Source organism: Strix aluco, chromosome 3, assembly GCF_031877795.1.
Source record: "Strix aluco isolate bStrAlu1 chromosome 3, bStrAlu1.hap1, whole genome shotgun sequence".
Taxonomy (NCBI): Eukaryota; Metazoa; Chordata; class Aves; order Strigiformes; family Strigidae; genus Strix; species Strix aluco.
Window position 1 is genome coordinate 74541826 of NC_133933.1, and position 13255 is coordinate 74555080.

General features: G+C 38.7%; 1 protein-coding gene across 1 annotated transcript in view; it reads right to left on the bottom strand.

Annotated features, from left to right (window-relative positions):
- Positions 1-1266: 1266 nt before the first annotated feature.
- CLVS2 (clavesin 2) overlaps positions 1267-13255 on the bottom strand; it is a 60621-nt gene continuing 48632 nt past the window's right edge. Inside the window, exon 5 of the mRNA XM_074819211.1 lies at positions 1267-9675. Within this exon, the coding sequence (XP_074675312.1) occupies positions 9588-9675 (88 nt within the window). The 3' untranslated portion in view covers positions 1267-9587. The remainder of the gene's footprint in view (positions 9676-13255) is intronic.

A 13255-nucleotide genomic window follows, 5' to 3' on the forward strand; every position in this document is an offset into this window, starting at 1 on the left:
TCAGTGCGAGCTTTGAGGCCTCTGTCTTTTTCCCAAAGACGTCTGACATTGGTAAAAGGGCTCCAAAATGGGAGGTGGGGGGAGACAAGCAGACATGTACACACACACACATGCACACACTGTGATCACATTGTTTTCAGGGGAAAGCAGCCTCGCAACATACAAATGGATGCTGTAATCCAAAGCACTGTGGTGACGTACTTCAGTGAACCACACCAGTTTACAGGGGCTTCCAATCTACTCAGTAAGAGGGTTGTGAGTGAGGGATTTCAAAGGGGACAGAGAGCTGTGTTGACATCTATCTTGTTACAGTAGTTATGATGAAATGCACGTTTGTGCAGCAATGGCTTGCATACTGTATACAACGATGCTGTGCCTGGGAGCTGAAGGACTGCATTCCCACATAGATGGGAAACCACTGATATTTTTCCAACATGGTAATTGGGAAATCTGTACTTCTTCTTGAGAAGTTATACCTTGCAGAATTGACATAAGAAATGCATCTGAATATACCACTGAGATTATGTGTGAAACAGAAAGCTACTGCAGCCTTTTTCTTTTAATCTGTGTAAATCAAAGTTAAGATATGAAAAATATACGTTGAATAAGTGTCCTTGTGCCTAATGTAAGGAATACTACAGAAAGGACATTGGAGAAGCACATAAACACATGGCTATCATTTACTGGGTCTGTCCCCCCAAGAAAAATAAAATCTAGAATGAAATATGGTCATTCTGCAGGCACCGCTGCAACATCACACAGCCAGTTCTGTCCTGCCCTGGTTACTCTCTCCTGAAAACAGCAATATTTCCCTGAAGAAAGGGACATCTCTGTGGAGCTAGTATCACTTGTCCCTGATGTGGCATCAAAAGAAATGCCAATGAACATGAGATGATGCTAGGGAACATAGTACAGAAGAAGTTAAGAGACAGGAGAGTAGAAAATATCTTTGAGGGGAAAATGAACTTTTCTTGTGTTGCATCTCTGCATGATCTTCATCTGTGAGGACATCCACGACCTGCAGACTTCCAAGAAGTGACAGCTCACAACAGTACTGTAAACATGGAATATGTTAGCTCTCTAAAACTTACTGTTGGGCAGAAAGAGATGTTCAGGGTTACCAGAAAAAAACTTACATGCTGATATACCACTCAGTTATTTCTCATTTTTCTTTCAAAACCTTGATAAAAATCAAGTACGGTTCATCTAATTAAAATGTCCTCCATATATGTTTTAGCACAAGCAAGCCAGACAAACACTCCCATGTACAAACACAAAAATATATATGTATTTTAATTTTCATTTGGTCATATTTTATTTAACAGAATGTCATTCTTTCTCAGTAACCAACAATGATTTAAAGTAGTAGTACTCTCCAAAGCAGCCCATTGATCACAGAGACCTGATGATATTTAAATATACAATATAAAGAGTGACATGTTTCACAAAGTTGCTTAATCTTCTGATTTTAGCTTGGAACACAATAGACCATCTTACTAGGTCCAAGAATAAAATTCAAACTGACACCAAGTTGTGAAAAGAGAATAGCTATTGAAATTATACATAGAGAGATGACTGATAGACTTGTCCTGGCTTTACAAATCTCAGACCCCCTGAGTCCTAACAGTACTAAACTGAGAAACAAACAAACAAATTTTATCCTGAGGATATAAGCACTGTTTGCAAATTACTCCTGTAATTTAATTTTTGAATTTTTGATATGGTGCTATAGTATTTTCCGTAAGGCTCCAAAGTAGATTGTTGCATGCAAAAAAAATTTATTCAGTGGTTACTGCTATGCAAGTACTACAGATCATGAGAGCCTTAAGGCACAGATAGCCAATCTAGCAATTTTAGATGTCGCCACGACTAGCTGTTAATCATTATTCTCATAACAGAGTTGTATCAATAGATTATGTGAGTGGTTTTACATTTGCTTGAGTGCAGGATCAACAGAGTTAGCGTGAGTTGTGCACAACCTTCATTGGGACAGGAGTACTTCCATAATCTGTTGCTTAAATGTTGGGGCAGTAGTCCCTACCTAAAGAGTGATAATTAACAGTCAGGGGAAGGCAACATCTTAAATCACAAGAGCTGTCTCAGATGACTATCTATCTACACAACTATCTATCTACTCAAGCTCTAGTCTGCAGATTATCATGGTGTTGGGTTTTTTTACAGTTTTCTCCAGTTATTCATAGAATAAAGTACATACAGAAGACAGGATGTTGTTGAATGCAAAGGGGTAGGAGAAGAAAGAATGCAGAGCTGGAAAAGTTTTGTAGGACACGTTTCACACAACATAAGGTAAAAGAGTTAGAGAACAAAATGGTTTGAAAGAGACATTATTGTCAAGTTGAACACTAATTAACTGCAAAACAATATTTTTTAAAAGTATCAGGTATTCTATATGTGCCCCTCTGAATATATTCATAGTTTAAAAATCCCATTTTCTACTATTTAATTCCTTCTGCCACTGATGCGTGAAAGATGCACATGAACCTCAGAGAATATTTATATTCTCTATATTTAAGGGAAAAAGATTATACACTAAGTCCCATCAAGGATACAACGCAACCAAACCCTGAAACTCTTTAAGTTGTCATAATATTAGGCATTACTTGTATCACCAATTTAATATTTTTAGACACTAAGTGTAATGCTTAAAGTTGTCAGTTTCCTTTAAATCGTCTCCACTCTGAGTGACTAATGGCTACAATTAACATCACCAGCAGAACTGTTTAAAGACACAGGACAGAGATCACCAGCTACAGCTCAAAGGCTGCATAATTAGCACAAGACATGGTGGTGCACAGGGGAGATTCCCACACCACTTACACTCTCAGCCTTCTACACAGAGTAGGCGCCGCTATTGATGTCAGGGCAAAACAGGCTGCGCAAGCACTGAATTCTTCCACAAAATTATCTCTGCAGCAGGGATGTGCAGAATACATCTCTCCCTTCTCTTCCATAGGTTGGTGAACATTAGCTTTCCAGCTCCTGCATGCTACAGGATATCCACATCCCAAGAGCCACTGTGGAAACAGCAGCAGCAAAGGCAGTTCAGACCTGGCATATACATCGGGTTTAAATATATTGAAATCAAGTTTGTGTGTGTTAGAAAGAGAGAAAGATGTTCTCTCTCCTTTCTGATGGCATTTTTGTGGTGGGGTTTGTAAGTCCTCTTTTATATTACAGAGCAAGTGAAAGCCTCCCTCACCATTACATTAAAATGATTGATCAGTCACTCCAACTCCCCGCTGTGGTTTTCTCCATAGGCCTCCCCCTTTTCCCTAGGGGCATGTGGCTCCTTTCCTTCTCTCCCTGCATGGCTTCTTCAGCCAGGCTGGACACAACATTTCACATATTCCTTTGTGTACCAGGTCTGAGTCAGCCCAGAGCCCATCTCCAGGTGAGGGTCTTGTGGCATGCACTGATCCATTAAACCATGTTCACAAGCTCAGCTACTGCACCTACAGCTTCACATGGTAACTCAAGTGTTTTCTAAAGATTTTTGAAACTCCATCATGGCCATATAAGGTAGACCATGTAAAAAATGGGAACTCTGTTCATAATGTAGATGGGGGACACAAGATAGACTACTGATTTACTTCTTGGAAGTGTTCATACAAGTTCACTCACATCATTTTTGCCATTCATATGGCTTTCCACTGCAGGCTTACTTCTGGCTTTTAATTATTGTGTTTTATCATCTTCTATTGTCTTTTCCCTTGCTTTCCTCTCCCCTTAAAGTTTTATTAACCCAGGGACCTGATTTGAGATGCCTGCCTTTAGGCACTGCTGTGTGTTGCGGATGATGCAACAGCCTCTTTAAGGAATCACAGCAGCATTTCCATATCAAATACAAATCCTAATTAACCCCCGCCACTTGTCTGCCACAAATTGACAGATATGCCAATTCTCTCGAAGTGAGTTCTCCACTAACAGCAAAAGAAAGTTTCGTCACACCTTTACTAAAGAGGACTTGCTGTAAGTGACTGATTCAGAAACAATAGAGCTGACTGACCATGGTCCCCATAGACAAAATACTCTGGCCATGTTTTAACAAAATTGCATGCCATAAGGAAGCATCAGCATCTTCCCTTGGAGGTTTCTCTATTATGCCTGTGTGCAGTGCTTCCCCTCCATTTGGATTCCACAGCAATACCATCATCTCGGATTTTGAACTCACTGCAGAAAGTTCTGCTCTCTTTTTAAACTCGTATCATGTGAATCTGACAGGTCTGTTATCAGTTAAAGCAGTTTACACACACAAAACACTGGAGAATGAGTGACAAAGCAGTGGGAGCTTGTGATCTATACTTCAACTTCACCATTGCCCAGCATACCACAAGCTGTTATTTTTTAACAACAAGATCACTTTGCAAATTGTGGAATCCAACAGGGGTCAATGCCATTTTGTGGCAACAGACCCATATGAAGGGAACAAATTAAGATCCCAAAAGCTGATAGGAAAAAATTCCCACACAGCTGAAAGCTGAAATGCAGTATGAAGAGTATGTCCAAGCCAATGTGCTAAACACAGACCCTTGACACAGGATCATTCAACGTTACAAGGCAATACAGGATGGGGGGTCCTATCTACCCCGCTTGCACTTTCATTTGTGGTCACTTAAGCATGCCTCTAAATAAAATGTCAATGGTCCTTGTGTAGTTAATGGGAAATAAGTATCTTTCAAGGCCTTCAAAAGGAAATCCTCCCTGAACAAGTTCATAATTCTTCACTGGGCAGCCAAGATTCCCTTTTGGGAGTCTTCAGAGTAAATTACTTTTTTTCCATCAATTACACGGGGAAGAAAGGCATTTCATTTGGGGTACATACTCCCCTTTTACCATTTCCTCAGCAGAAATGATAAAATGTACATTCAGATTTAATTCCACAAGAAAGCAGATCACCCCTGGTCTGTAAAGGTCTCATGGTAAGATGTTTAGGTAGGTTTCTAAAGAAACTAGGCATGACTGAATGAACAACCAGACACTCTTCTCTCACAAAACAAGGACACATTATTTTCTCTCCTGCAGTTCAAATCAGATTGAGTGATCAAAGTGTCATTTTTGCCATATATAAACACAATATGAATGTCTTCCATTGAGATTTTAATGTCTCTAGCTGGCTGTGTTGCTGTTTTGCTACCTGAGAAATGGGATAACTATTATTTTCTTGATTTCATAGTGTGCTTTGAACTTTATGGACAAAAGTACTATTCTCAGCACCACAGATACATGCCTGTAAGATGCTTGCAAAATGCCTTTCTTTAGAAGGACATGATACAGCTAGCACGTGATTTTTCAGTACAATCCTTTGAGACCTTTGCTTTTGCCTTTCACATCGATATTCAACTTCCAAATTTGTTCTGGTACCCAAAGCTGTCAATAGCTCAGCAGGACATTCCCCATAGGTAAATAAAAATTATCAAAACCAAACTCAGCCAGCCCTCTCAACCAAACCCTGTCAAATCCTATTTTAAAATTCTAAACAAAATTCTGAGGCCTGATTTTGATTTTTTTCTCTCTTCCATACTCTTTCAAACATGACTTTTTAAAAAATCTTGACAAATACATACACTAATAATAACAGAAACAGTAGAATAACAGGGACATGACAAAGATTATTGCAAAGTGTTTCTCAGGTAATTCTAAATCATAGTTCTTATGATGCTTGGCAAACTTTTTAATTTCGCAAACAGAACAGATAAATAATAAAATGCGTGAACAAAATACTGTCAGGTTATAAATTTGTCAAGTAATGTGCTTAGGCATTGCTGTGACTGTGATTAAATAATACAAAAAGCATTCCATGCAAGGTACTGAGCTAAAACAATTCTTTGAAAGACTAAAGCGAATCTGCTCCTCCACATATTGATGACCTATTGAGGTCCCTTCTACTCCTATTTTCTTTAATTCCATGTTTAGATTATGTATGTCTCTACAAATATCTTTTGTGACTAGGCATAGCATGTTTGTAGAGTGCAAAACATCTTTTTAAATATGCTATACAGTAAATTTACATTTCTGTAAAGACATCTTAAAGCTATTTTACAACTAGTAACTCTTGGGAGCCTGTGTATTTGCTGGAGCTTAGTGGGACTGATTACCTGTCTTTATAAAGCCAAGAGACCACTGACATCTCTGATTACAGGAGGAAGGCTTTGGGCATGGAAGTTTCCATAACTTTTCCATATATTTTTAAACATTAGTTTCATGGGAGATATATCATGTAAGCGGACATTTTTAGATCTTGCCAAAGGCCTGAAAATACCAATTTTTACACTTTTTTCCTGCCCTTTTTTTTTCACTTAATTGCTTGTACAGGTGTATCCAGTTTTTCCACTAAGTTCCTCATATTGCAGGATATTTTTTTTCATATGCATATCAGCATGCATAATTACAACAAGGTTTATTCTATCCAATACACAACAAAGGTAAGAAATTAAGAGGAATTCCTCCCAAGCATCTGAATTCTATTTTTAGCACTTCAAGTCTGCTATAAAAATTAGACATCAATTCCTATGATAATAAAGATTGGAAAAAGCTTTCAGTCCAAATTTAATCTATTAAAAATTGACCTACCTATAAAGATTTTCTACAAGAAGCAAGGGAAAGGTGGAAACCCTTTATGTACCCTGATGCGTAAGAGAGAAATGTCTTCAAAGAATACTGAGAACATGTAAAGGATAATTATTTTTCTTACCCATTTTCATATTCTTATCCAATGTCACAATAGCAGTTACTACTGACAGAAATTGCTTCAGCAAAATAAAAGCTGCAGCCAAGAAGACCTGTAGCCCAACTCTTTAACAGTGAGGATCTTACTGAAAAGGTAGTTTTGTTCTTGGTGAAAGATGAGGTCCCAGTTACACAAAATTATAATATATCCTACTTTCACTTTCTGGAAACAGCATATTAATACTCATTAACTTGAAGCTGAAATCAGGAATCAGAAAACATTACATAAATTACAGCTAAGTGCATAAATAAAGCATTTGCAAACAAAACAAATTTATAAGCTTCAAAACAAATGTTAACGATCATACAGTTCAGCAGATACACTTTCCTACAAAGATGCTCTGTGGGGATATAAGAGGCATTTGCATTTTCTGACCAGACAGCTGGTGTACTCTAAAACCAGCGTTGTGCTGGTTTACACCAAGGTTTGGCCCATATATCCAAAAGCATCCATGAAGATTTTCATCACCACTGTGTCACAGTTTGCATACATATGGAATACTGATTAAATCCTGAAGCCCTTACAAGGAGAATACTTCTACTGATGTTAGAGTCTTATCTGATAAGGATTTAAAAATCAGATCAATGGCAATATACTATTCTACTAACCATAAGTGTGGGCATATATAACATACATTCAAATATGGCACTTATGCAAACCCTACAGACATATCTCACCTATCTGGCATGATGTTACAAGGTATGTGAAAAACAGAACTGAATAAAATAGTATATAAGAATTCATCAATCTTCCAAGTCTCTCAAACCATAGAAGTAGTATTACAACAGTTTCCACTACTGAAAGCTTGTAGGACAGACTAAAAAGACATTCGGGCTCTCTTTACATTTCATAACACGTATCATGAAAATAGAATTAGGAGAGCGGAAAGGCGATGACTTGTTCAGACAAGTTCATCCAATACAACGGCATGTTGGGGCATACACTATTTATAAGCATTGCTAATGAACTGTGAAGCAGGAAAGCTTTATCTGTGTGCTGCCTGGGCTGATCAAGGGTGATGCTGGAAGAGACAGGGTTGTCTCAGCCCTGAGAAAAGCCAAAGCTGCCACCACAGGAGTTACAGCTAAACTCTGAGATGACACATTTCCAAGATTTCACTCTCCACTCTCTCTTAACTTATCCCAGTCAACTAACAGCTGCAAGCATCCTGGGTGAGGAGAGGTGACCTGCAACTGGTGACTTTGAAATTTCAGTGATCACAGAAGCAATGGAAGAAATTCTTTAAACTCTGGCACCTGGGAAGTGGGGTTGCTGTGAACTATCTCCTCCACTATGGTCAGTGTATTCTTAACTAATCCCTGCATTGCCTGGACATGCTCTTACAATACCTCTAACTATTCAGATGTCTCGGTGGGCACCCTGTGTCTTCTCACTCTGCAAAGTCCTAATAAGAAATTACATTCTTGCCTCAGCGTACAGGCTGCACACACATCAGCCAGCACACAAAGATGACACAGCCCCTGTGTTTCAGCTGATTTACCCAATCCCCAGTGAAACCTGTTGCCCTTTTGAGGTAAAATGTATTTCTCTATTATGGCACAAATTCAATATATACAGTTACACTACAACCAAAACAAAAGTGTCCTAAACACATAGGCAGAGATGTTTGACTACAACTTATTCACATTAATCCTTGCTTGGAGTGGGATGCTGTTGTTCTATGGAAAGCTTTACTACATCAATAATGACATTGTCTCAATATACAATCTATAATATATCTAAGTACATTGAATAGGTATGATTTCTTATATAAACCTTCAGTTAAATATACTTGTCTAACAATGTCACCTTGTATGCTTGTCAGAGATTGGTAAAAATATATATATGTATCCAGTCTCCCAGTGCACAGGGTTCAGTGATTAACTTTTAACCTCTGCTGTCAGGCTTTACTTTCAAATACCGGTTATTACACTGTATTTAGAGGACTATTTTCTCACTCCAAGGGAGAACAGAGTTCTGGAAAAATTGTTGACGCGCACCCAAAATGCAAGAGAAGTAACTCGAATGTGTACCACGTTACAACACCCAGATTAGGGTAACAAGCCAGGTTACTTGCAAACTGTAAATGAAAAGTTAAGGAAGAAACCTCACAGATCCATACAGCCAAACAACAAAGCTGTCAAAGAGTTGGTTCCAGCTCATCTGTTATCTTTTTCACAATGCTACATGGTTTATGTTAAATCACAATCCTAAGCCACAACTTTATTTGGGAAATCAATTCCTACAGTTAGGAAATATTCAACTCATTACAGCATCTCCAAGTTCCTATATTCCCTCTTTATCTTTGCACACTACATGAGCATTGCAGAGAGAAAACAAAACAGCAGTCAATATGCTAGCTGCAATATGGCTTCCTATGAGAAGGACGACATTTAATTGGCTTTGATATCTTTCTTTGTCCGGTATGTATTTCTTTGTATGTGTGTGCATGTGTGAGCGCACACACTTTTTCTTCTCTTTTATGGTGCACTTTACTGACATATTTAATAGTCACTCATTGCCATAGCATTTGTTTACCATAACTTACAAAGTCAAATCGGAGGATTATATTGTATTTACAAACAAGTTGGCACTTACAGAATAAATTATTGATTCCTCTTTATTTTTTATTTCATTTTATTTTCCTTTTTTCTCCTCTTTTTTTTTCATCCAAGGGCATCTAGAATTCAGGCAGAATAGTAAAACCTGCTGCCTGCTGCCATTATGCTACATTAACACAAGTAAATAGGATTCCAGCTGGTACACTCTTTCCCAAGGTTTGCTTGTTGCTGAGAGGCAGTGCCTTCCACCTCAGTTCATGTCCAATGCTCAGGAACTGTTAGTCAAGTGAAAGCAAAGGCTGCATGTTTTCTTCCTCATTCTTATCCATGCGTTTCAGCACCCCAGGATCCACAACCGACTGAGACCTGCAGAGGGATAACATGTTTATTTGACAGTTCTAGATCAAGACAAATGAGCGTAAACCTCAGCTTTCTTTTGTTTATGTTAATCTCTGCCAGGGCTTAAAAATAATGGTACAGCATTACCCAAGCATCTGATCATTGCAAATAGTCAGAAAATACCCTCATGGAGTGATTACATGGCTTTAAAGAGCTCAGTGCTTGTTTGTGGATATAAGAGCAAAAGGTGGAATAAAGCGGATCCTCTTCTTCAGTGAAACAGGGCACATCCTCAGTATGCAACAGAGAGCAAACTGAGCTGTCTTTTGTACTGCCTTAAGCACTGACCCTCTCCACCAGAAGGTTATATGGCATGGGGCTGGTAAAGAAGGCACAACTCAGCCACCCAGCTGGCTAATGACACGCTGCAATTAGTGGCATGTGTTAGCTGGAAGCACAAGTTGCTCCTTTTCTGAATAGCAACAGTGTGAGATACTAAGCCATCCCTAGGGACTCCAGACATGGTCAGCAGAATTTCTGGAGCAGTGAACACATCTGTCAAACTCACTTAGCAGCTCAGCTAAACAGAGCAGAGATGGATGGGAAGGGCAAATTCAACGATTCAATGAAAAATTTCTCCAGGTTCTCTTATTCAGCACAGAAGCATAAAACTGGTGCTGGTACCCTGCAACAGCCAGGTGTGAGGGAAAAAGAGGAACCCCCAATCTCCACCAAAACCAAAATGCTTCATTATAAACAAAGTGCGAAGTGTGTCTCAGCTTGTCAAAACGCAGACACTTCTGGGCTACAGTAAAAGCAACCCTTGTTAGATGTTTCCTTTAGTGGGATGAATCTCATGCTAGAAATGCCTGTTTCTCATCATTTCTGTAAAGACGATTTGAGATGGCTAGAGCATGTGTACCTCTCTACAGTAGAAGCACACTGTGACTGCAGTATGGCTACAGATTTGCCCATGTGAAGGGCTACAGTAAAAAGAAAAAAACTGTACTAATTCTGACCTCTGCTAAGATAAACATACAGTAAATCCCTCACTTTTATAGACTGGCATCATCCACTGAAACCAATGAATGAGTCTGATAGGAGGAGACAATTCAGTTTTTCTCAAAAAATCTAAAGAAAACCTTCAAAAACACAAAAAAATATCTGAATTAGAGCCTAGGTGAAAACTTTAAACACAAGGATATTGTCTAATAATACTTGCCACATTCTCTTACTAATGCTAAAATCAAGAAAATTAGCTTTAAAAATCTGATAGTCTCTCTTGTGATAAACTTAATTAAAAATTTTTAATTAAAACTGTACAATAACCCTCATCTACAACACTGATCAGTTCCTCAGGCAGAAAACTAAACCACTGAATTTAAAATGCTTTAAAATCTTCACAAGGTACTGTGCCAATGTAAAGCTGATTGAAAATTTGCTTTACTCCTGGAAAATACAGTTCATCAAGATAAAAAATGCTGTGGAAGCATACTAATTTCAAAGGATTCCCAACTGAATGTAAGTACTAGTGGAAGACTGAGCCTCTTCTTCATCTGCCAATGTCTGAACCGCCAAGGTTTCCAGGTCTCATCTGGGGAGCTGAAGGGGAGCCAGAAAGGCTGCAAACCTGGTCTCAAATTCCCAGTGAGGTAGTTTTGGGCATAAATTCCCAGGACCTCCAAACTCCCCGATACCAAGGCAGACATGAAAATGGAACTGCACAAATCCTGATCTATGGCTTGTAAGCTCAGGAGCCTAAATGCCTTGAAGAAGGAGAAATAGTTTTCATTCAGTTTTAAATCAACATTTACTGTCACATTTCATTCTGTTCAGCAGCAGTTCATGAAGGAAGGTATGTAAAATGGAAAACATTTGTGTAAGTCTATAGCACCTTCTATCTACATCTTCCAAAAATCTTTACAGATATTACTGAATAAATTCCCAGAAAACACAGTAGGACAGAGTTGTGCTACAAAGTCCCACTGCAGAGGTGAGGAATCAAAGCCACACACAGATTACTCTGCAGAGGCTATCAACACAGAAATCTGCCCTGCAGGGTTAAGTGAGAAGAGGATGCAGGTCTCCAGCTGGGTGTCTCAGCCATGAGAGCCATGGGTGGACACAGTCACAGGCTAAACATAACTGCTGAGATAGCTGCAGTGGTGCCACGTGACATGAACATGTTCTCTCCAGAGGTCTGTGCTACAGGTGGTATTAATTCCTCCTTATCTCCACCACCCTCCCCACCATCAGCCTTCCTTTCATGCAGAGGTCACCCAATTCACCAAAAATTCAAGGAGATCTGGAGGAATGTCAGTGGTTCATATGGGGACAAAAATGAATAACAAAGAAATGAATTCTCAGCAGTATTTTAGCTTAGGAACGATATTCTTCCAGAAAAATAAACTGATTTTAAAATGGCAAGCCAAATTAAACAAGATAATTGTTGGAGATCTGCTAGATGCTTCTGAAATTTGTTCTAAGTTAAGCACTTTTCATCGACTTACTGTCATGGTTTTTTATATGTTAAAAACCTTCTTCTGCACTAACATACCACACTGAGTGTGGTTTTAAACTGAAAGAAACAATACATCAGGTGCCGAATTCAAGTTAAATTTCATCTGCTTTACCTTAACTTTTCTATTTCTGTTTTAACACAATCTGTGCACTAAATACATCGAAGTCCTGGGACTTTCTGTTCATCTTACTACCACTCCCTTCTACTTGGTACTAGCACAGTAAGTCTACTTAGTACTTTTTATATCCAACAGCAGGGAAGGAGGATTCCAGCAGGTGCTGCAGACACACTAACTGAAAAAGAATGCAGAGAAGGTGAGGAAATTTCAGCTCAATATTATATAGATATAAATTTCAACATGCTTATTTTCTGCAGTATGTCTCCTACTGTGTCAGTTAACCCAGACTGAAAGAACGTCAATTTAAAGCTTACACTGGAGTGAAACTCTGCATGAAGGATTTTCCAAGCACAAGTTAAATGAAAATAAAAATTCTTTGAGAAAGAATGAAGAATCTGGTCAACCCACTGCTCTTCCATTTAATAATGTGCTTGCCCAGGATAGTCTGTCTTGTCACAGGCCTTCTCATGTTTTTTTGTTGCATCATTGGATGAAGCTATTTACTCTCATGACTTCATTTTGCAACAGTAAGACTTGTGCATTTCAGCTCCTAAATTCCACCCTTCTCTCCAAGACAGCTTCTCTATTGTCTCATGATTCTTGTATTATGTGCAAATCACATATAAATGTATTGCTCAGTTCTCCCCTTTCCCTGACTCTTTGCTGTCCCATTTTCTCCACTGCTTGTGTTAATTTCATCATATGGCTTCGGGACCTTTTTTAACTCCTCCTTATCCTAGTTCATTCCCATCCATTGCTATTTCCCACTTTCAGTGCACTATAGGTTTTTTCCAAAACAAATTCCTTAAACTTCACTTCTTGTTTTCTTTTTCATTCCTACAGCAATCTCCTGTTGTCTCCTCTCTATTTGCCCCAAAATATCTCCCTTTCAAATCGCGCTGTCCTCCCAAATCTATGCAACATTTTCCAGCCAACATTACCTTTCTGGCTGAGGAGTCTGAAAATAT